This window comes from Pinus tabuliformis, chromosome 1_1, assembly GCF_031772625.1.
Source record: "Pinus tabuliformis cultivar Carrire ecotype Pingquan chromosome 1_1, CPIR1, whole genome shotgun sequence".
In the NCBI taxonomy this organism is placed as follows: domain Eukaryota; kingdom Viridiplantae; phylum Streptophyta; class Pinopsida; order Pinales; family Pinaceae; genus Pinus; species Pinus tabuliformis.
In genome coordinates this window covers 127298682-127322127 of record NC_142297.1, presented here as the reverse complement: position 1 = coordinate 127322127, position 23446 = coordinate 127298682, and the positions used below count along the sequence as shown (strand labels likewise).

The following is a 23446-nucleotide window of genomic DNA, read 5'->3' as shown; positions in this document are numbered from 1 at the left end:
ACTGTCTAAAGCTCCAAATAATTCACTGTCTAGAGCTTCAATTTCTTCACTGCCCAAGGCTCCTTCACTGTCCAAATACTTCACTGCTCCTCCACAGAGCCAAGCACCAATGCTAAGCATTGTTCCTCAAATCTGAAGCTTCACAACAGGTGTTTCTACCCACACAGATCTGTCCTCCACTTCACAGGTCTGAGGCTGTAATTCTTTCACGGGACTGTAATCCAGGCTTTTAATGAGCTCCACAGTTCTGAGTCTTGTTGTCCAAGCTTCTCAAGACTGTGCCTTCACACAAGTACTGCCCACATGTTGCTTTTGTTACAAAAGTCTGCTCAAGCACAAATACAAGTCTTCAATGATGGCTCAATGCCACAGTTCTAGGTCTTCAACAATGTTTTTGGAAGATATCTAAAGTGACTAGCTGCAAGATGTTCAATATACACTTCCAATTGATGTTTTTCTCTAACAAGGACTTTAACAAGACTACTGCTGGTCTCACAAATGTCTTCCAATGTCCTTCAAGTTGTTGCTGCTAGCTTTACCAGAATTCTGTCAAGAATTGATGTCTGCAATTAAGTCTCCCACAGAACTTATAACAGTCTGAGCTCACTGTCCACAGTTCTGTCCTATAGACCACTGTCTGAGCTGTAATGGAGTGGTAGCTATCCATTGTCCGAGTTCTGAACAGGTTCTAAGGAGGTCCGAGCTGCAATATGAGGTCTGAGTTCTGAAAAAGTAACTGTTACTGTTAATCCGAGTTTGATGTCATGAGTACACCGTGTCGACCTCTACTGGTCAACTACCCATGCAGTACACCCCCTTTTTCTTTGCAAGAAAGGGGCAGCACCTGATCAGCGTGTCCGTGCCATCCAGCAGTCATCAGCAGCTTGATCAATCTAATTGTAAACCCAGTCTGCATGTATTAATTGTAAATAATCTTAGCAGATATGAGTCGTGTATGTGAATTGCCTAGGTGGACCTAACTTTCTAGTGGTAATCTACGTCCCGGAAGGTTTTTCGTCTCACCGGTCCATGGATCGGCAGAGTTTTCCTTCAAACCTGACCCCAAAGCCGGGATGGATTTTGTCACTTAGAACTTTAGGAGAATCCTAGTGTGTTGATCTGCTAGATTATAGTTGTGTCGCAGAACTGGGTGATTTGTGAGGATCTGTATTAAATGGGTTTGTCCCTTAAGATGTAAATTGTAAAAGTCATGATATAATGTGTCCTGAGGGTCGAAAAATGTTGTAAATCCCCTCATGAGTCCTAAGTCCTAGGTCCTAGGTGATGTTTCCGAAGGCTTAGTTCGATGATCCATTTTAAAATGAATTAAAAAAATTAAAAAATGAATAAAAATAATAAAATAAAAAAAAAAAAAAAAAAAATTAAAAAAAGAAATGAAATAAAATAATAAATAATAAAAAATTTAAAAAATAATAATAAAAAATTAAGTGAATAAATCGACGGATGAGATCAAGAGATATCTTGATCCTCATCAACGGTCGAGATCATTTCTACATGGATCAATCGAACTAGCCGTTGGATCATTTCCTTTAAATAGGGTGCTAGGAGTCATTTTCGATTCATTCGATCTGTGAGTCTGATACTGAAGAAGCTCTCTTGTAATCTGATTTCTGGTTAATAAAAGAAGACTTTGGGGTCCATATCTTGCTGGTGTTACTCTCTTGAAATGCTGTGAGATTGTTTAAATTTTCTGCATATTTTATTTTCAGCCATTAATAATAGCTTTTTGTAGAGTATTGTGAGCACAGGTATCTTGTTCACTTGCTGGGGTTTGGGTGCTGTTAGGGTTTCTGAAGTAATGGCAGGTATCTCCATTACTGTTTGAGATCTAGCAGCATTTTTGCCCTCTTTATTGACGGTTGTTTTGAGCTGTGCAGAAAGCATTTTATGAAGGAATTTTGTGGGCGTTCGGGGAAGTTCTCGGCTGAACCAGCCAACTCCCGCAAGCATTTTTTGCTGAGCCCAGTTGGATTTGATCCTGGGTCTATCATTCGGTTTATTTTTCTAAGTTTGCATGAGAGATTTTCTGAAGTTCTTCACAGTGACGATCTGAAATTTCTGTTCTTTAAAATATTTTCTGTGCTCGCTGCTAAATCTGGCTGTTAAGGGGCCAAATCTGTAAATTAATCAGCTGTTTTTGGATTTCAAATTTTTTTTTTGAGCAGTTTTGATTAGGGTTTTGTCGTATTTGTAATTGCAGGACTGCCGTCAAGGTTGATACGCTGACACACAGTGCACAAGCAGCAGATTTCAGCACGAACACCAGTTTTCAGCGTGGACGACAAGGGAAAGTCCATTGATTTACAGTCTTGTACGTTGCTCCACGTTTCCAAGCTGCTCCATACACCGCAAACACACAGCACGGGCCAGGTTAAAGCATTGTTAGTGGAATTTTTGTTTGGACCACGGGCTCAGCGTTTTTGGGTCTTACAAATAAAAGAAAATCGTGACCCCTTCTCGCCGCCGTCATTCCTCCATCAAAATTCTGTGAATTCGCATATAATCATCTTAAGTTTCTCAAGTGTTGGCGAGGGAAGACGTCAGGAGTATCCACGTGTTTTGTCAATCACCGCTGGAGAAAGCAGAAGCAATAACCGTCAGCCTCACCGGTTTCACGCGATCAGGACGTTTCATGGCTTGAACCACAGTTACGCAGGTTTTACTAGTGAATCCGTCATCAATCATTCGCACAACAGCATCCATCGATTTCATTCGGCAATCTTCAGGCGGTAACGCAAATTGCTTTCAATTTCTGTTTAAAGATATCGCATGCCAGGTATTATCTTCAGAACCCTTTGCGTTTTCAGTGGTCTGCCGTCAATGCTTTCACGTATCAGGTAAATCGCTTTATTTTTGATATGGATATATAATAGGTTTTGCATAGTTACGTATTTCATTTCCTTTTTAGATTTTAATTTAATTTAAGTTTTTTAGATTTAGGATATAGTTATGTATTCTATTTAGATTTTTAAGCTTTAAGTTTTATCCCTTTTTTAGATTTTTTTTTAATTTTTCATTTTCATAATATAAAAAAAATAAAAAAAATAAAAAAATAATTTTTTGACGGATTTGTACGATTTTAGATTTTAGATTTTGATTTAGTTATTTAGATTATAGTTTAGGTTTATATATATTTTTGCATAAGTTATTTATTAGATTTTAATTAGATTTAAATTTTGGTTTTAGTTTGGTTATAAAATTAAAAAAAAAAAGGGGTTAAATGTAGTTACATTTTGATTTAAAATTTTGTTTTAATTAGACTCTAAGTTTAAATTTTTAGGATTTTTAAGTTTTCATTTTTATAATATAAAAAAAATAAAAAATTTTCTTTAGATTTTAGATTAAATAGTTTTAATTTTTTTTTAGATTTTATAAATAAATAAATAAATAAATTAAAAAAAAAAAATGGAAATTTTTTTCGTCAGATCCAGTTATTTTCGGGAATTATCATCGTTCACGCTGAGATTAAATTTTTAAGTTGAGATGCGAATTGATACCTGGTTAATGATTTACGATTCTCGTGGTGTTTTAAGGGATTTATCTCTTCAAAATTTTCAGTTGCCGGATATCATTTTGAGCATTGTGATTTAGCTGATGATAGATGATTGCTGTTCATGGTTCATGTTTCTATATCATTTAACAAGTAATCATTTTTTACAGCAATCTCTTAAGGCATTGGTCTGCTCAATTAATCAAACCATTTTAGTGCTTATCCTAATCGTGTCTCGTGTCTCCCAACCAACTGGTCGACAGTTGGTCTCATCATCTCACAGGGACTACCCCCCTTTGCCGCGGGAGACAGGCTTAAACGGAGGGATCGGGGATCAGAGTGACAGCCCCCGGTCTGAGCGTTGTCGTGCCAATCCGCGCGACAACATTTTTTGGCGCCGTTGCCGAGGACTTTGTTTTCTCGGAGTTTCATCGACATTTATCTTCTCATCTCTCACCTCTCAGTTGAGCTGGCAGATTCAATATTATTGACATCTTTTCGTCCCATATCAACTGCATCTCTTGGATTTGTTTCTTGTTTGGGTGGCGACTCCACTTTCTCATTTTTCCCAGACAAGAAGCTTTCCTCATATTTGCTTGTGGTTACCTTTTGGATCCTAGAATCAGATTCATTGTTCAAGTGGCGACTCCACTGTTTTCATCTCTTGATTTTCTTGAGCAGATATCTAGTTCTATCATCCTTTTAATCCCTTATCATTCATCATGGATTATTCATTTAAGCCATGTCGTTTTACTGAACGTCTCCATGATTTTCCGGAAGATGCCATTCCTAAGTTACCTATTTTCTCGGGTGGTGATCCAATCGCTGTTAGAAGGCATATAGTGTTGTTTACTCGCATCATGACCATATACTGTAGATCCCCTCAGTTTAATCATGAAGATATCAAAATGCGTCTATTTGTCCTTTCTTTAAAAGATGATGCTTTGAATTGGTTTAACAATTTTCCAAAGGAATCTTTCACTTCTTTAGAAGACATTGTCGATGCTTTTAAAAATAGATATGGTTATCCAAACAGCTTGCCTTCTGCCTCTAAAATTGTGCAACAGAATGAAAGTAATTTGATAAGAGGTCCAGCTGAAAGATCCCAAGACGATTCATCATGTCAGAATGTGTCATCCACTGGAAATGTTGCAGATCAAGTTCATGATAGTGAAAAATCAGGGACAAATGACAATGAAAAGGAAGAGCAAAAGCAAATAATACGAGACCTAATGATGCTGGTAAGAAATATGGAAATCAATCAAACTCATTATGTCAATGATATGAAAACTTTATGCACCCACCTGGAAAAACGTAATAGGGAGATTGAGGTCACGCAAAGTCACCATGCTAAAGAAATTGAGGCCATAAAAACTAATTATGAAACAGAAATTAGAATCATGCAAAGCAGGTTGTCAGTCTTAGAGGAAAATATGGTGACCATGAAAGCTGATCATGATAAGGAAATTGACTCTATGCAAAACAAGTTATTAACTATGGATGAGGAAATGACTATCATGACGTTCAATCATAATAATCAAGTGGCTGACATGCAAGCGAATCATAAAGAAGAAATAAATTCCATACAACATTGCTTGATGAACATAAAGGAAGGAAATGTTAAAGTAATAAAAGATATGCAAGAACACCATGCCAGACAAATCAGCGCTATAAAGGTTGAACACTCTAGTCAGATAGATGCATTTAAAATACAGGTTCAAAGGTTTCAGCAACTGGAAGATGAAAGAAACCAGGTGACATCAATAGATCAGGAGCCTTCCCATGTGCTGCAACAAGCTCCATCTTATTATGAGGAGGTTATTAATTCGATTGAAAGATTGTTAATTGAAGGTGATCCGGATAGACTTAAGAATGATAAAGATCAGATGCGGGCTAAAGAAAGACATATCACGCATACTTCATTTGATAGTTTTGAAACAGAGAGTTCCAAGTCATCAGTAATTCAACCTGCCAGAAAGAAAAAACGTAAGAGAAAGAAAATAAGAAGAAGATTTGATGCATCAGATGCCCGTGAGCAGCTTGATTTTCGGATAGGAAAGAGTCCTACCATATGCAAAATTGGACATGGCACATCCGACAAGCAGTCGACAGATTTGCCTGAAAGCAGGCAAATGCTCAGTATGCACTATATTGAACACATCTGATGCCGTAGGGCATCCTTTGTATCGTATTTCTAACCCTACTCCTTGTTTTTTCCGCATTTTTGTTTCTGCTTTAGATAGTCAATAAATGAAGAGCTTTTATCTTTCCTGTGCTTAATGTTATATGATGATTTTTGGATGGACGCTACTTATTTTTGTGTTGTATGGTTGCAGATTCTGGATTCTCACATTCCTGCAAGCAGCAACGTGTCCCCAAGTAGAGCCAGATGTTGACCTCTACTGGTCAACTACCCATGCAGTACACCCCCTTTTTCTTTGCAAGAAAGGGGCAGCACCTGATCAGCGTGTCCGTGCCATCCAGCAGTCATCAGCAGCTTGATCAATCTAATTGTAAACCCAGTCTGCATGTATTAATTGTAAATAATCTTAGCAGATATGAGTCGTGTATGTGAATTGCCTAGGTGGACCTAACTTTCTAGTGGTAATCTACGTCCCGGAAGGTTTTTCGTCTCACCGGTCAATGGATCGGCAGAGTTTTCCTTCAAACCTGACCCCAAAGCCGGGATGGATTTTGTCACTTAGAACTTTAGGAGAATCCTAGTGTGTTGATCTGCTAGATTATAGTTGTGTCGCAGAACTGGGTGATTTGTGAGGATCTGTATTAAATGGGTTTGTCCCTTAAGATGTAAATTGTAAAAGTCATGATATAATGTGTCCTGAGGGTCGAAAAATGTTGTAAATCCCCTCACGAGTCCTAAGTCCTAGGTCCTAGGTGATGTTTCCGAAGGCTTAGTTCGATGATCCATTTTAAAATGAATTAAAAAAATTAAAAAATGAATAAAAATAATAAAATAAAAAAAAAAAAAAAAAAAAAAAAAAAAATAAAAAAAAAAATGAAATAAAATAATAAATAATAAAAAATTTAAAAAATAATAATAAAAAATTAAGTGAATAAATCGACGGATGAGATTAAGAGATATCTTGATCCTCATCAACGGTCGAGATCATTTCTACATGGATCAATCGAACTAGCCGTTGGATCATTTCCTTTAAATAGGGTGCTAGGAGTCATTTTCGATTCATTCGATCTGTGAGTCTGATACTGAAGAAGCTCTCTTGTAATCTGATTTCTGGTTAATAAAAGAAGACTTTGGGGTCCATATCTTGCTGGTGTTACTCTCTTGAAATGCTGTGAGATTGTTTAAATTTTCTGCATATTTTATTTTCAGCCATTAATAATAGCTTTTTGTAGAGTATTGTGAGCACAGGTATTTTGTTCACTTGCTGGGGTTTGGGTGCTGTTAGGGTTTCTGAAGTAATGGCAGGTATCTTCATTACTGTTTGAGATCTAGTAGCATTTTTGCCCTCTTTATTGACGGTTGTTTTGAGCTGTGCAGAAAGCATTTTATGAAGAAATTTTGTGGGCGTTCGGGGAAGTTCTCGGCTGAACCAGCCAACTCCCGCAAGCATTTTTTGCTGAGCCCAGTTGGATTTGATCTTGGGTCTATCATTCGGTTTATTTTTCTAAGTTTGCATGAGAGATTTTCTGAAGTTCTTCACAGTGACGATCTGAAATTTCTGTTCTTTAAAATATTTTCTGTGCTCACTGCTAAATCTGGTTGTTAAGGGGCCAAATCTGTAAATTAATCAGCTGTTTTTGGATTTCAAATTTTTTTTTGAGCAGTTTTGATTAGGGTTTTGTCGTATTTGTAATTGCAGGACTGCCGTCAAGGTTGATACGCTGACACACAGTGCACAAGCAGCAGATTTCAGCACGAACACCAGTTTTCAGCGTGGACGACAAGGGAAAGTCCATCGATTTACAGTCTTGTACGTTGCTCCACGTTTCCAAGCTGCTCCATACACTGCAAACACACAGCACGGGCCAGGTTAAAGCATTGTTAGTGGAATTTTTGTTTGGACCACGGGCTCAGCGTTTTTGGGTCTTACAAATAAAAGAAAATCGTGACCCCTTCTCGCCGCCGTCATTCCTCCATCAAAATTCTGTGAATCCGCATATAATCATCTTAAGTTTCTCAAGTGTTGGCGAGGGAAGACGTCAGGAGTATCCACGCGTTTTGTCAATCACCGCTGGAGAAAGCAGAAGCAATAACCGTCAGCCTCACCGGTTTCACGCGATCAGGACGTTTCATGGCTTGAACCACAGTTACGCAGGTTTTACTAGTGAATCCGTCATCAATCATTCGCACAACAGCATCCATCGATTTCATTCGGCAATCTTCAGGCGGTAACGCAAATTGTTTTCAATTTCTGTTTAAAGATATCACATGCCAGGTATTATCTTCAGAACCCTTTGCGTTTTCAGTGGTCTGGTCTGCCGTCAATGCTTTCACGTATCAGGTAAATCGCTTTATTTTTGATATGGATATATAATAGGTTTTGCATAGTTACGTATTTCATTTCCTTTTTAGATTTTAATTTCATTTAAGTTTTTTAGATTTAGGATATAGTTATGTATTCTATTTAGATTTTTAAGCTTTAAGTTTTATCCCTTTTTTAGATTTTTTTTTAATTTTTCATTTTCATAATAAAATAAAAATAAAAATAATAATAATAATAATAATAATAATAATAAAAAAATATTTTTTGAGGGATTTTTACGATTTTAGATTTTAGATTTTGATTTAGTTATTTAGATTATAGTTTAGGTTTATATATATTTTTGCATAAGTTATTTATTAGATTTTAATTAGATTTAAATTTTGGTTTTAGTTTGGTTATAAAATTAAAAAAAAAAAAGGGGTTAAACGTAGTTACATTTTGATTTAAAATTTTGTTTTAATTAGACTCTAAGTTTAAATTTTTAGGATTTTTAAGTTTTCATTTTTATAATATAAAAAAATAAAAAAAATTTCTTTAGATTTTAGATTAAATAGTTTTAATTTTTTTTAGATTTTATTAAAAAAAAAAAAAAAAAAAAAAAAAAAATTGGAAATTTTTTTCGTCAGATCCAGTTATTTTCGGGAATTATCATCGTTCACGCTGAGATTAAATTTTTAAGTTGAGATGCGAATTGATACCTGGTTAATGATTTACGATTCTCGTGGTGTTTTAAGGGATTTATCTCTTCAAAATTTTCAGTTGCTGGATATCATTTTGAGCATTGTGATTTAGCTGATGATAGATGATTGCTGTTCATGGTTCATGTTTCTATATCATTTAACAAGTAATCATTTTTTACAGCAATCTCTTAAGGCACTGGTCTGCTCAATTAATCAAATCATTTTAGTGCTTATCCTAATCGTGTCTCGTGTCTCCCAACCAATTGGTCGACAGTTGGTCTCATCATCTCACAGGGACTACCCCCCTTTGCCGCGGGAGACAGGCTTAAACGGAGGGATCGGGGATCAGAGTGACAGCCCCCGGTCTGAGCGTTGTCGTGCCAATCCCCGCGACAACACACCGAAGTCTGCTTCTTGATATCTGGAATGATAACCCAATCAATTAGCCCGAATGGAAATCTCAACATCCTCTTTAAATCAGTCTGAGTTTTTATGCCTAAAAGAAATATCCTTTGTTCTCCTCGGCCTCCTGTTTTCTTCTATGCTTCTTCTCCTATATTCATTGACTGAGATGTCTTCATTTAGAGTGAGGAGCACAAACGTGTATATATACCTTTTTATGAGTCGAATTGTTATGTATGAAGGAGAGCCGACAGTCATATTTTTAGTAGCTGACATATCTTTAGGATATTATAACAATTTTTTTTATTTGTGTGCCATGTGATGTATACATTACATCTATCTGCCATGTGATGGATAATATAGGACCTTGTCTGCCATGTGAAACATGGATCATATAAGACCTTGTCTGCCATGCAAGTGTTGTATCCCATGAGTGATGTGTTACACCATGCTGCTGCATTATGTTTGCCATGTATGGTCATAGGGAACATGTATGCCATGCTTGTCTGCCATTAATCAAAGTTATTTCATTGTTGTTAATAAGGATTTTCTATGTTGTTTCAAAAGATATTTGGAGCCAAGGATTATGTTTATTAAATATGTTTTGTAATGTGTAATGTATGGTAGTGTAAATGTATGGTTAGGGTTTAGGGATTTTATAGGAAGGTTTAGAATTTAGGATTTTTAATTTTTTTATGAAGTCAAATGAATATTATTTAGGGCTAGTTTTGTTATAATATTAGAGTTCAGGTTTTATACAAATTGGGGTTAGGGTTTTATCAAGGATTTCATTATCTAGGATTTCATCATCTTTATGCTCCTAGGGCAGTGTTAAATATTTGGCATATGCATTTCAGACTTAGGATAGCAAGGTTAGGTTTTCAATAAAGCTAGGGTCATTGTTGTCATGGAATTATTAGGATTAGGCCATCAAGTTGATTAGGATTAGGGCTTCTTTAAAGGTATCATGGGTATCAACAAGACTTGCATCAATGTGTTAGGGCTAAGGCATCTTCAAGAGTATTTGCCATCCTGGCCACTGACATCAACGATTGACATCAATGACAACCTAGATTAACAAGTCCTTTTCAGTCAGCCCTTTTAGTCCTCTTGTCCACTGCTCCTGGCCGTCCTTTGCCTCCAATCTTCACGCAATGATCAGCTCCCTTTAGATCACTGTCAATTACTGCTCACAGGTAGGCTGCTCCTTTAGCTGCCTGTACTAAACCAGCACTAAATACCTTGTTGTTAGGTCTTCCTTCATCCAACAGACTTTTATTGTCATACATTTTGTTCCTTGTACCACTATTCAGCTGCTGTCCTTTATTGTTCAACCTCAATAACATAACAGACCTTGTGAAACCCTTCTTCTGCCCTTAGCCTTCCTTTTCTAGGCCAGGGATACCTCGGCTAGGTCTGTTTCTATCTGATCCAGGGCTAAATCTGGCCTCTACCAAGCTCCAATCTTCATCAGCAAACCTTGGTCTTCCTGCTTGTAGCTTTCTGTGCCCTTGGCTAGGCCCTCAATTTCTTTTTCTTGCCCTCAGCCCCTTGATCAAACCCTCAGCCTACAGATCTGAGCCCTGCGGTTATTCTATTGCCTTGAGGCCAGGCCTGCAGCCTAAGCCACTTCCTGCAGCCCCGGACCACCTTCCTGAGGCCTTAACTGCGGCCTAACTTCGACCCTCCTCCCCAGAACTCGGCTCCCTCTGGGTCAGATTACCTTGGCCTTCTCTGCTATAGAAAGAACTCTCCCAAACTAAGCCTTCTCTTGGACAAACTGCGGCTCCTCTAGGATTTCTTTGCTCCACAAGATGAAGTCCTTCTCACCTTGTGATTTTCCACTCCACTGGTCTCATATATATCCTAGTTTGAGCGGTGGAAATTCCAACGGTCATGACCCTCAGCCTAGCTGGCCGACCTAAGCTTACATGACTCAAAAATACAAAATAAATTATTTTTCTTCTTCTAAACCCTCCGCTTTAGGTCTAAAACCCCAAACTTGGTTAACTTGCCCAACAACTTCCTTTTGGTGGGTTTTCACCACTCGGAAATACCTTCCGAGCTACCCAAATTTCAACATAAAAGTGTTTGAGAATTTATCTTAAATAGACCAGAGCTTAGAAATCAAGTCTTTAAATTATTTGAACTTGGGATAAATATTTTGACGATGTTAATGATTTCATGTTAAGTAAATTCGGAATAATTTTTCTTAGCAACCTTTTGCATATAGGTTAAAGTTACTGAAATTTTAAGATTTTACAAAAACAGAAGCCATGCTTTAAATTGCAGTGTTACTCTATTTTATTTCAGAATACAGTGGTTATTTTGTTAACCATTATAAAATTAGTCTTGGTAAACTAGTTCTTGTTGGTATAGCATGCAGATGTTTGTACAATTTTGTAAATTTTTTTTCTGTAACACTGATGAACACTTATATTTGCATAGGAGAAAGTTGGAGTACGTGAAATTGATGCAGGAGAATGTGAAACAGTTTTTCTCTCAGAGTAAGTTAAGATCCTCAAACCTGTAACTTATTTTTGAAAGTATCAGGACCAGAATTGTTTGTTACAATTTTCAGATAATAAAGTTAAGCACAGAAATTGCCCTCAAAATAGAAGAGACTAGAATTTCAGAGGATGAGGAGCCATTTTTCATAAGGCCTAAGCATGAAGGATTAGGACTTTCTCAGAAGCCATATCTTGGTTGGGCATTGGTAATCTTATCAGTTACATCAGAAGCCCTATGTAATGTACCCATATTCATAAAGATACAAAACTTGTTATTCAAGACAATTAAAATCACTAATCTAATGATATACAATCGGTTCAATGAATTAGTGTGACAATAGTGCCTTCATATAAAACTCTGTAGAATACAGCTGATGACCCTGATATGGAGGGAATTTTATTTTCCAGAAATATGATAACAGATGACAATTACTGAGAGTTATGCCAAGAAAAAAAAAGCCAGTATAGTTTTTTTGGTTTTGTTCTATGTAGTTCATGGACCCCGGAGATTGGTGACTGCTACATCCACGGAATATTTGTATCAGGCAGATCCACCCAATGGGATCACTTCCTGCCGGCTCAACCACGGAGTCTGACTCTGAGAGTGTCAATAGATTTGAACCCATGACCTCTCAATAGCAAAGGTGCTTCAACGATGGAGATTCGACCAATTGAGCTAACCCTCAGGGCTAATAAAGTTATCTTATGCAGTGGCTGACTTGGAGGAATAAGTATTCTGCACCCAGTTCTCTCATTATACTGTTTAAATCCCTCTAAGAACTCTGCCCAATCTGAACTCTGCTGACTACAGTTGTATTACCAATTTAGAAATCATGCATAGAAAATACATAACAGTACTAGCTTCAGGATTTGCTTCCCATAAAAATATCTTGCATGGTTCTTCTTGCTTGATTCGGTAACCAAGTTCGAAAGCCACAAAATACATCTACTCATAAGTCAAGCTAACATAATGTTGAATACCAAGGTCCAAAAGATATGGCTGATTTGGTTTTATACTACTTTTCTGCAATCTCGAGTGATTATGATAGTTCATTTCTGACTAAATTTCACTGTCAGCTTATTATGTTTATCTTTATTCTGGTTTAAGACTCCACTGAGTTCGGCTTGGGTTTCTAGAAACCCAACAATCATTATTTTGTTAAGATATTCTTGGGCCAAAAATTAATGCAATGTTATTTCTAAACTGCACCCCAAGCCCAATCACTATTAAGGGTTCTCTAGTAACGGGTTATAATATAGGGTTATTTTCAAGTTAAAATTTGAAGTCAGTACTCAGAGAAGCTCTGAAACCGGATTCGTCCAAAACAGGCCACGTGTCCGAATCCCAGGAATCCGACACGATTCAATGGGAATTTGAATCCAAAAATGGGACACAACGTGTCCTAACGGGACACGATCGAATCCCGCTCGTGTCCCAATTTTGGGATTTGAATCCCAAAAAGGTGAGGGTTTATGAGGTTTATGAGGGTTTATGCAGATACAGACAAACCCATCCTAGGAGAGGTCTATGAGGGATGGGATTCCATGATTGAGTCTGTGAAGAGCATTATTTTACAGAGTGAGTGCCCCGAGTATGATACATCACCAGAGGCCTTCTGTGGTACTATACATGATATTCTTGTCAGCGGATGGGACAAGAATTGCACACCTTTACATTGTTTGGCTCACTCATTGAACCCAAAATACTACAGCCATGAGTGGCTGAATGGTGGGCCTTCTCGCAGATTCCTTCCTCACATGGATGGTGAAATCTCATAGGGGAGGAAAGATGCATTCAAGCGGGTTTTCCAGGATAGAGCATTGCTTGATGAGGTGGAGGATGCTTTTGCAGAGTTTTCCACTAGCATTGGTCGATTTGCAGGATATGATGTGATTAAAGACAAGGGGGCTAAGAAGCCCTATTCTTTGTGGGCAAATCATGGGGCAACAAGCCCTCCTCTTCAACAGTTAGCCATGAGGCTCCTCTCTCAGGTGATTTCATCCTCTTGTTGCGAGAGGAATTGGAGCACATATGGGAATTTGTATAGTGTGAAGAAGAGCAGGCTTGAGCAGTCCAGGGCAAAGACAATGGTGTATGTGAACAGCAATCTTTGTCTTATTTACAAGCAGAGGGAAGAGTGGTTGACGGGAAAGACAAAGATGTGGGATGTCTTTCCTGATGATATGGGTTTGGACAACAATGTTGAGTTGGCATTGGCCAACATGGATCTCAATGATCTAGTGCTAGAGCTTGTTAGATTTGATGACGGTGATATTTTAGAGGGGTCATCCTCCACACCAGCAGATGCAGAGGCGACTATGGATACTGGGGAGGAGGAGGACGCAAAGGAGAGCAGTGGTGACCATGATGATGAGGACATTGATGTTGATTCTAATGATGACTATGAGGATTGATGACTCATGAGTCATGGGCTACCTATTGCCTTGAGGCTTGTATACCTGTAGTTGCTTTATATTTTCTATTTCTATTTGCCATTGGCATTGTACTACCTATGTAACACATTTTGATTTGATGACTTAATGAGAAAACTACAGCTGTCAGTGTCTTTATCTTACTATCTTGTATGTTGTCTTTCATTTATGAATCATGATTTATGTGACATGTATTTGAATTTTTTTATGTACTATGCATGCTATAATGTTACTAACTTACTTTGTAAATAATAAAACTAACATCTAGATGAAGATCTATGTTTGAAATCAATGACTTTGTATCATTAATGAGATTGTGTAAGAAATATCTAATTTCTAATATATCTATATATATATATTTTAAATATATATATATTAATAAAATAATATAGAACGAATCCTACGTGACCTGTTCCGGGGGATCAACGTGTCCGAATCCGAATCCCGAATCCCCGTATCCTACAAATCCTGAATCCCCGTGTCAGGTTACTTAGCAGATGAGACTAAAATGAAACACCTCAAGTTCATATCTTTTCAGATCAGGGTCCAGAATTTGTCATCCAGCATTAATCAAGTTCATATCTTTTCAGATTAGGGTCCAGAATTTGTTGTCCAGCATTAACAGTGGTCAATATCCAACTGAAAAACAACAGACTAGATATGTTTCCAAACGATAGAAGAACTATCTCAAACTCTACAGAAACAGCAGAGGGCTTAATGTTTTAATGCTAAACTTTTCGTTGCTGAGATCTTAACAAGTGAAAACCATTCCAGGAATACCACATCCATTAGCAATCTAAGCCTGTTTCCTAATGCAAATCCAAGTGGGTACAAGCCCAAATGCTGGATCCAATAGAGCAAGAAGATGAATTCTGAAATGCTTGCTCTGGACAAGAAGACTTCATTTAAATGTGTGAGAATTATCTTAGCTATTTGAGAATGATCTGAATGAAACAGGCAACCTCAGCAAGGGCAAACCCAAATTAAAGAATTTCCCCAGGGAATATTTCCACTTATAAAAGAGCAGCAGTGACGAAGATTTTGCCTTTTGTAACCATTATTCTACATCACCAAAATGGTATAATAGAGATCAAAATGCTGTCCTGGAGCAAAGTTCTAGAAAGTGTTGCAAACATCCTGATTTTATCGTGAAAAATTTGCGAAATCGTGATTTCTTGGCCTAGCCGATGTTTGCCAATTTTTATCGATAGTTTCCCAATTTTTTACGATATTTTGGTTTCACAGACCCTTGCTGATTTTATCCCGATGCCGATGTTTGCAACATTGGTTCTAGAGGGAACAGCTTTGACTGGACAATTAGTTGATCCAGCTGCAGATTATGCCCTCAAGGAAACTCCCAAATGGAGATCTTGCCAGATATTGAAACACGATTGAAGGATTTTTTGTATGGAATGTATTTTGCAGAAATAAGGGCTGCTAAGTGTTAGAAAAGGAGTACCAAGGACAAGTGTTCTTAAGGCTTGGTGTCTAGCGTAGGAAGGAGTGTCATAATGTGACTCTCTTTACTTAACTTTATGGGAAATAAAGTTAAAGTGAGTTTATAAAGTCATAAAGTGACTTTAAGAGAAATAAAGTCATAAGTATCTTTTGAGTAATTAGTGAAAAGGGGACTAAGGGGAAAAAGTCTCATGGGTCAAATTTCAATGAGAGATTAGATCTCCACCCTTGATCTAATTGGCTAAGATCCAATCTCAACCATTAGATCTCAGGGTTAGGTCTCTCTTCTTAATGAGAGAACAAAAGGGAAACAGTAAAGGTTAAAAGGAAAAATTGCACACTTGCTTCATGAGATTTGGAGACAAGGAGCTAAGGACGCCGAGAGAAAAAGGTATAGCAGAGGAAGGAGGGTACAACAGCTGCAGCAGCAAGGAAATCAATATGTATTCCAAGGACAGGAGGAGGCACACATACTTAGGTATCTTCCTGAGTGTTTGACTGAGCTCTAGCATAATTTTCGAGGCAGGCTGGGCTGAAAATCGATGAGCTGTCTGAGTGCATTTATTGCTGAAAGAGGGACTGAATTTACTGCTATCAAATCAACGTGTTTTTCAAGGAGGCTGTATTAGAATAAGAGGTATACTGACTGGGCATTTATTGCAGCCTGTCAGAGCTGTCAAACAGTGATTTCTGAGCACATGTAGGCACAGAAAATGAGGCAGACAAGCACATGATTATAGGAACTGCTGCAACACGAAAAACAAGGAAATCTTACCATGAGATAAGTTTGTTTTAAGTGTTGTAAAAAATGCTGGTGTTCCTAGCTTCATTGACACCACCTGAGGCTAGAACACCTGTCCGAGCTACATCAACCAACAAAAGAACCTGATATCAGTGTCCATTATTAAGGACAAGGGATTTGAGGTGGTGTTCCTGAGATGGACAGGTCCTTATGTATCCCAGGGGATCTAGTATCACTTTTGTTAGAGTGATTAGAGTCCGCCATGGGAAACTCTACAAGTTCATGTTTCAGTCATTGGAGCGTTGGTTTCGACGACTAACAATAGTGATTTGTGCGAGTTGTGGCACAGTAGGATGGCCCACTTGCACCATGGGGCTATGAGAGTACTGAGGGAGATCATCACAAGATTGCCAGAGTCTAGTACATAGCACCATGATGTGCGCACGGGGTTTTCTTTGGGAAAGTATACCAAGACAACCTTCCCAAGTAGTGATAGTAGGTTAACCAGGATACTTGAGTTGATTCACTTTGATGTGTGTGGTATGATGTCTTATGTGTCATTGAGCAAATGTGAGTACTTTGTCACTTTTATTGATGACTACTATAGGAAGATCCATATCTACTTCATGAAGACTAGGGATGAGGTCTTCAAGAGGTGTTGAAATTTCTAATTCTAACCGTTAGAAATTTTATCTGTATTCTTCTGGTTTATTTCTCCTACTTGTTAATTACAAATAAGTTATTTAAACATATAAACATCGAAATAAACACAATACAGTCTCAACCATTTACAGATTAACAGTTGAAAGAATAGCAAACACACAAGTGACACCGTTATTTTTGGACAACTCGTCCCCGGAAAAACCCAACTTAGGAAAACCGGTGTAGCAATTCTGAGGGTTATTTATTATGCAGTATATCCTTGAGTACAACTGGGTGCCAACCTGGCTCACCCGACAGAGAAAAATAATCGTCAGTAATACCTCTCTATTCAGAAGTAGATATTCAGAATTTGCCCCACGAAACCCGCTCCAGCACAACTGAAGCAATGCGTCAACCATCCTGGCCTGTGCGTCAGCCTCAAAACCCTCTACGTCAGCCCTCTGAGGCACTGCGCAACCTCTGTGGCCTTCTGCATCACTCCTGCTGCCCTCTGCGTGGATGACGCAGGCCCTTTGGCCTTTGCGCTGTCTCAGCTAGCCTCTGCATGGCCTGCTTTGGCTTCTGCGTCTTCCTCTCTGCCTCTGCGCTGGTCTCTCGGCACTATTTCTGACTCTCTGTCCAGTACTCACTGCCCCTTGCTACAATCTGGTCACTTTTCGACTTTTCTTAGCAAACCCCGCTCTAGAAAATCGAATCACTGATCACTCTGGTGTGTTCTCCAACTGACCCTCAAGCCTCTTCTTATACTTTTCCTGTTGGTCCTTCAACGGCCGAGATTATATCTCTAATCAACGACTAAGATTAGATTTTGCTTGATCCATGTCTTTCGAAACCTTCTAACCTAGTTTTATATTAATACCTATTAATATTTTATTTTTCCTAAGTTTAGACTTAGGCACTCCATTAAAAATATTAATTATTTTAATATCTCCCAAACTGGTTAGAATATGCCCAAACCATTTTTGGGTCCTGGAGCTCTCATGTGCTTTAGCCTCTCCACCAATTTTCATGGCTAGAGCAAATCCGATGCTACCCCAAATCAACACTCCCTCTTAGCGAGGACTGTGCTCTAGTAATACTCCACATTGAGCATCACTTTGATTACATGGCACTGGTACCTAGGCTGATGCTAGGCCTCCCTGCCCAACATCCTTTGCACTGCTGCATCCTATAATGTTGCCCATGGCCCTACCACTGCCACTGCTCCATCCATACGACAACTACGTCTACATTCGTGCTGTTGCTGGTCCTTTCTCCCAACAATGCATCTGCACTACAACCCCCTCTCATCATGCTGCATCGTGCTACTGCTAACTGCTAGTGCACTGCAACTCAGTTACCGAGAAGTAAGTAACTGATCCACCTAACCATTGACATCCCTGTCAGGTTAGAAACACTCCCGATGCTGAAGCTCTCTCTGCCGCTATCAAGTGCTCCCTCTACTACCTGTGCATTGCTGCAACAAATCCCTGCCTCTTGCACCAGTCCAAACCTCTCTGTGCCATCCTGCACTGTTACAACCTTCTATGTGCCTCTCGCATTGCTGCAGCCTGCTAGCTCTGCGCTGCTCGAGACTACTGCACTGTAGCACTCTATGCCGCTTCATTTGCATTCGTTTCTACCGACATCTGTCAATCCTGATACTCTCTCTTCGGGGCTCCCGTAGCAAGGTATAATCCAAGAGGTTGGGTACCTCAAGGATCCTGCCCCTCATCGCCTGTAGTCTTCCTGACTACAACTCGATGTCTCCCCACCTCTTGTCTAGAGGTACATGAGCACTCATGGCACAATCGTCATCCTCCTCTACCTCCTTTTTCACCTTCGCTGGCGCTGCCTTGGAGTCAGACGCCTCTCCCTTAGCCTTCTTCCTCGGACACTGGTTTGCATAATGACCCAGTTCCCCACAGTTGAAGTACTTAACCTTGGAGAGGTCCTTTTTCTTCCTCTTCTCCTGCTTCCTCGCAGATGCCAGAGCTGCATCCTCTTCCTCTTCCTTCTTGATCTGTACTCCTTTGCTGCTACTCCCTGTCTTGCTCAGTCGTCTGATCTCTTCTTGGCGAAGAGTCGCCCACAATTCTTCCCAATCTGGAAGATTCACCCTGTCCAGTATACTCTGGACAAATGTCTCCCACTCCTCGGAGACTGCGTTTAGTGCGGTCCTCACCATCAAATCCTGATCCGGCGTGGCCCCTATGGAAGTCAGTTGGTTCCGGATCTCCTTCAATCTCCTGAGGAAGTGATATATCTGCTCCCCCTTCTGCATCTAGTATGACCGCAGTTGATTCTCAAGTAACATCTTCCTTTACACGGAAGTATGCTGGTACAATGTCTTTAAGGTGTCCCACATTTCCTTTGTCGTATCCTTCTTGGCAATATGTTGGACCACATGATCCTTGACCCCATCAAGGATGATGTATTTAGCCTTGGCCATTTCCTCCTCGTACTTCTCATTATCAACTGGGTCAACTAAGATAGCCATTGTTCTCAAGGCGAAGGACTTGATGCGATGTCTATCTAGAATGGACAGGATCCTGGTCTTCCATACCACAAATTTGGATGCCTCGTCCAGCTTGTCCTGATTCCTCAGTCCATTCATGGCCATCTCTCTGTTCTTCCTTTCGACTCCTATGAGTCTCTACTTCCCTTTGGAAGTTCTCTCTTTGACTCCCTCTAAGTCGCTACTTCCCGTCTGGAAGTTCTTTGCTCGATTTCCCTCCTAGAAATCGCCTACCAACTGTCGAGTCGCACCTCTCGGATCCCCTATGCACCTGCAACACTGATATGGATTCCTTGGCTAGAAATCCGCCTCGGTAGCGGCCCCCTCTACCTTGGTTTTGCCCTGTTAGGTACTGTTCTGCCCACAACACCCCACCAACCTCACTCCTCGCAAACTGCCCACAGCTTCCTAAACCCCAGCAACCGAAGGACTGAGCCTCTAGGCTCTGTGCAATCCCGACACTCACTGAAATGCTCCCAAGCCAACTGCGTTAACCCACCTGGTCTCTTTGTGGCTCTTTGTGAGCCTTTTTCTGCCCTCCTCAGCCTCTGTGCTGGCCTCTCTCTGGCCCGAATTGATGACGCAGTCCCTCTGCGTCAACCCTTCTCCGTTGCTTTCTGCTAGGAATAACTTTTGTCACCCGGGACAACTGTTTCTGCTGCAATTGCTCTGATTCAGTTGGTGCCGTCAGCTCTCCATTGATCTGCGACCACACTCTGATACCATGTTGAAATTTTCAAGTGTAACCGATAGAAATTTTATCTGTATTCTTCTGGTTTATTTCTCCTACTTGTTAATTACAAACAGGTTATTTAAACATATAAACATTGAAATAAACACAATACAGTCTCAACCATCTACAAATCAACAGCTGAAAGAAATAGCAAACACACAAGTGACATCGTTATTTTTGGACAGTTCACCCCCAAAAAAATCCAACTTGGGAAACAGGTGCAACAATTCTGAGGGTTATTTATTATGCAGTATATCCTTGAGTACAATTGGGTGCCAACCTGGCTCACCCGACAGAGAAAAATAACCAGCAGTAATACCTGTCTATTTGGAAGCAGATATTCAGAAAATCTGGCCCACGAAACCCTCTCCAACACAAATGAAGCACTGCGTCAACCCTCCTGGCCTCTGCGTCAGCCTCAAAACCCTCTGCGTCATCCCTCTGAGGCACTGCGCAACCTCTACAGCCTTCTACGTGGATTACGCAGGCCCTCTGGCCTCTACGCTGTCTCAGCTATCCTCTGCGTGGCCTGCTCTGGCTTCTGTGTCTGCCTCTTTGCCTCTACGCTGGTCTCTCGACACTATCTCTACCTCTCTGTCCAGTACTCACTGCCCCTCGTTGCAAACTGTTCACTGATTTGACTTTTCTTAACAAACCCCGCTCTAGAAAATCGAATGACTGATCACTCTGGTGTGTTCTCCAACTGACCCTCAAGCCTCTTCTTATACTTTTCCTATTGGTCCTTCAACGGTCGAGGTTACATCTCTAATCGACGGCTAAGATTAGATTTGGCTTGATCCATGTCTTTCGGAACCTTCCAACCCAGTTTTATATTAATACCCATTAATATTTTATTTTTTGTAAGTTTAGACTTAGGAACTCCATTAAAAATATTAATTATTTTAATATCTCCCAAACTGGTTAGAATCTGTCGAAACAATTTCTGGGTCGTGGAGATCTCATGTGCTTAAGCCTCTCCACCAATTTTCATGGCTAGAGCACATCCGATGCTACCCCAAATAAAAAATAGGTTCCAAGAGTTTAAAGCTCTTGTGGAGAACCAAAAAAGGAAGAAGATCAAAGTCTTGCGGTTCGATAATGGGGGCGAGTTACCTCCAATAAGATGAAGGATGTTTGTGCCAGAGCAGACATCAAGAGGAAGTGGATAGTGTCTTACACCCTATAGCAGAATCGGGTTGCAGAGAGGAAGAACAAGGCCATAGTTTGGGTAGCGGGAGCCATGCTCCATGATTAAGGACTAGCATTCTTTCTATGGGTTGAGGCATGCAACACTATAGTGTATCTACATAACAGGAGTCCACACAGAGTGTTGGGGAACAAGACTCTCGAGGATGTTTTTTATGGGAAGAACCTTGAGATTGGGCCTTTTAGGATTTTTGAGTGCTCGACTTGTGTTGAAGAAAGTGTAACTAGGTCCAGTCTTCATAATGATTTGATCTTTGTAAATGATGTAAAAGAAAATAAATTTATTTTGTATGCCTTGCTGCATGGGTTTCATGAACAACAAGTGTCATTAGGTCAAAGACTTCTTCTTGATGTCTTTAGGATTTATTAATATGTCAAAGAGTCATGTCATGTATAAAGAAGCTCTTCATGAGCCTATATGTAATGTACTCAGGTCTACGAAAGTGTGTAGAAATCCTCCAAAGACAAGCACAATCCTCTTAGTGAAGACAACAAGAAAAACTTTGAAGAAAACATCATGTCGGCCTCAATATATATATTTAAAATGTCATGTCGGCTTAGAATGAGGAGACACAATGTTTCACTTGACAAGTCGACTTATTTGCAAGGAGCAACCACTAAAAATATGTGGCTAGGGTATCCGCAAATCTCAACCACAGAACTCGGATTCTCCTCTGAGATCTCGGATGGGTATGAGGTGTAGGAAGGAGATCACGTGTAGGCATGAGGTGCAGGCAAAGGAATTTCGAACATGCCTCTGCACTTCAGATGCCACAATCTCAGACAAGATACAATCTCAGGGAAGCGAAGAAGCAGTTTGATGAAGTAATCACACACACTAATAATAATAAGAAGATCAAACTAAGAAAAATTGCAAAAGAACTTCACAAATTGTTATCATGTCAAGAAGAATCACTTTAATTCTGATTTCCCTAGATTCTTCAACATGGCTTCGGAAGTCAGAGGAAGGGCAGAAAAGAGACATTTAAGGATCAAGCTTCAAGCGGCAAGCTGTAGGAATAAAGATCTACATTCAAAAATCAAGACCTAGATCAAAGAAGCAGCCTACAACAACAGTCTACAACAACAGGGGTTTTGGGGAACAACAGTCAAAAGATGAAGTGTTTAGATCCCAGGATACATGGCAACAACTTTGGTGACTCCCAAAGTTTCGATCTACAACATATCAGTTATAGTCACTATCTTAGATTGAATCCCTTCTTAAAAGAACACAGTCCTGAAATCTCGGATTCTCAGAACTTAATGATACGTATTTGAGGGCATATATAAGAGTTTGAATGGAAAGTACTTGATATAGAAGCTATACTAACTGATGGGTCTCTATATGTTAGGCCCCTATACTACTAGTGTAACCCCTTATTGTTATTAGTAAAACCCACTTATTATATTGATGTACCCATGTAGTCCTCATATTGTTACTAATGTACCCCATAGAAGCCCACTATTGTTATTATTGTGCCCTTACATTATTATTGTTATGTCGGCTCTGATTATGTTATGACCCCTTAGACTCCTATATATAGAAAGGAGGTCTTTTCATTTGTATCATCCAAGAATTGTTCATTTATGTAATGTAAAGGAGGTTGCCCCCTCGAAGAGGCTGAATTCTAAGGCGTTGATCTTTCTTTTCTATCTTTTCTTGAGCTAGTTTCATAACATTTGGTATCAGAGCTTTGGATTCTACGGTTTCACTGCTCCAAACAGGTCATCGTGGCATTTTCGGTATAACTTTTTTTCTGTGACGTTTCAGAAGTCGCAAAAAAAACCCATTTGAGAAGAAATCGCGCTGAACCTTGGGTCCGAATTTCAGAACTTTTCGCGCGATATTTTCGGATATATGATCTGAGGAAGTTGGTCTTTTTGCAGATTCCTGAATTACATTCAAAACAGGTGACCTGGGGAAAATCGTCATGACTTTCTTTCTGAGCATCGGATTGAAATTTTGTAAGAAGGTACAGAAAGAGGACGGACTGTAGTTTTCTTTTATATATTTTTCAGAGTCAAAGGTTGAAGCAGTGACACGTGGCACTTCATACAAGTTCGCTCTACTGAAATAGTCTATAATCAGGTCACTGCGGGAGATTGTGCATAACTCTTTCTTGGAGAATCCAATTTGGATCAGAC

General features: G+C 39.4%; 1 protein-coding gene across 3 annotated transcripts in view; it reads left to right on the top strand.

Annotated features, from left to right (window-relative positions):
* The window catches only part of LOC149211970 (putative triglyceride lipase), a 532620-nt gene that overhangs the window by 35759 nt on the left and 473415 nt on the right, over window positions 1-23446 (top strand). For all 3 annotated transcript variants that reach the window (XM_089391636.1, XM_089391634.1, XM_089391635.1), the window contains exon 2: window positions 11508-11566. In XM_089391636.1, coding sequence (XP_089247762.1) covers window positions 11508-11566 — 59 coding nt within the window. The remainder of the gene's footprint in view (window positions 1-11507; window positions 11567-23446) is intronic.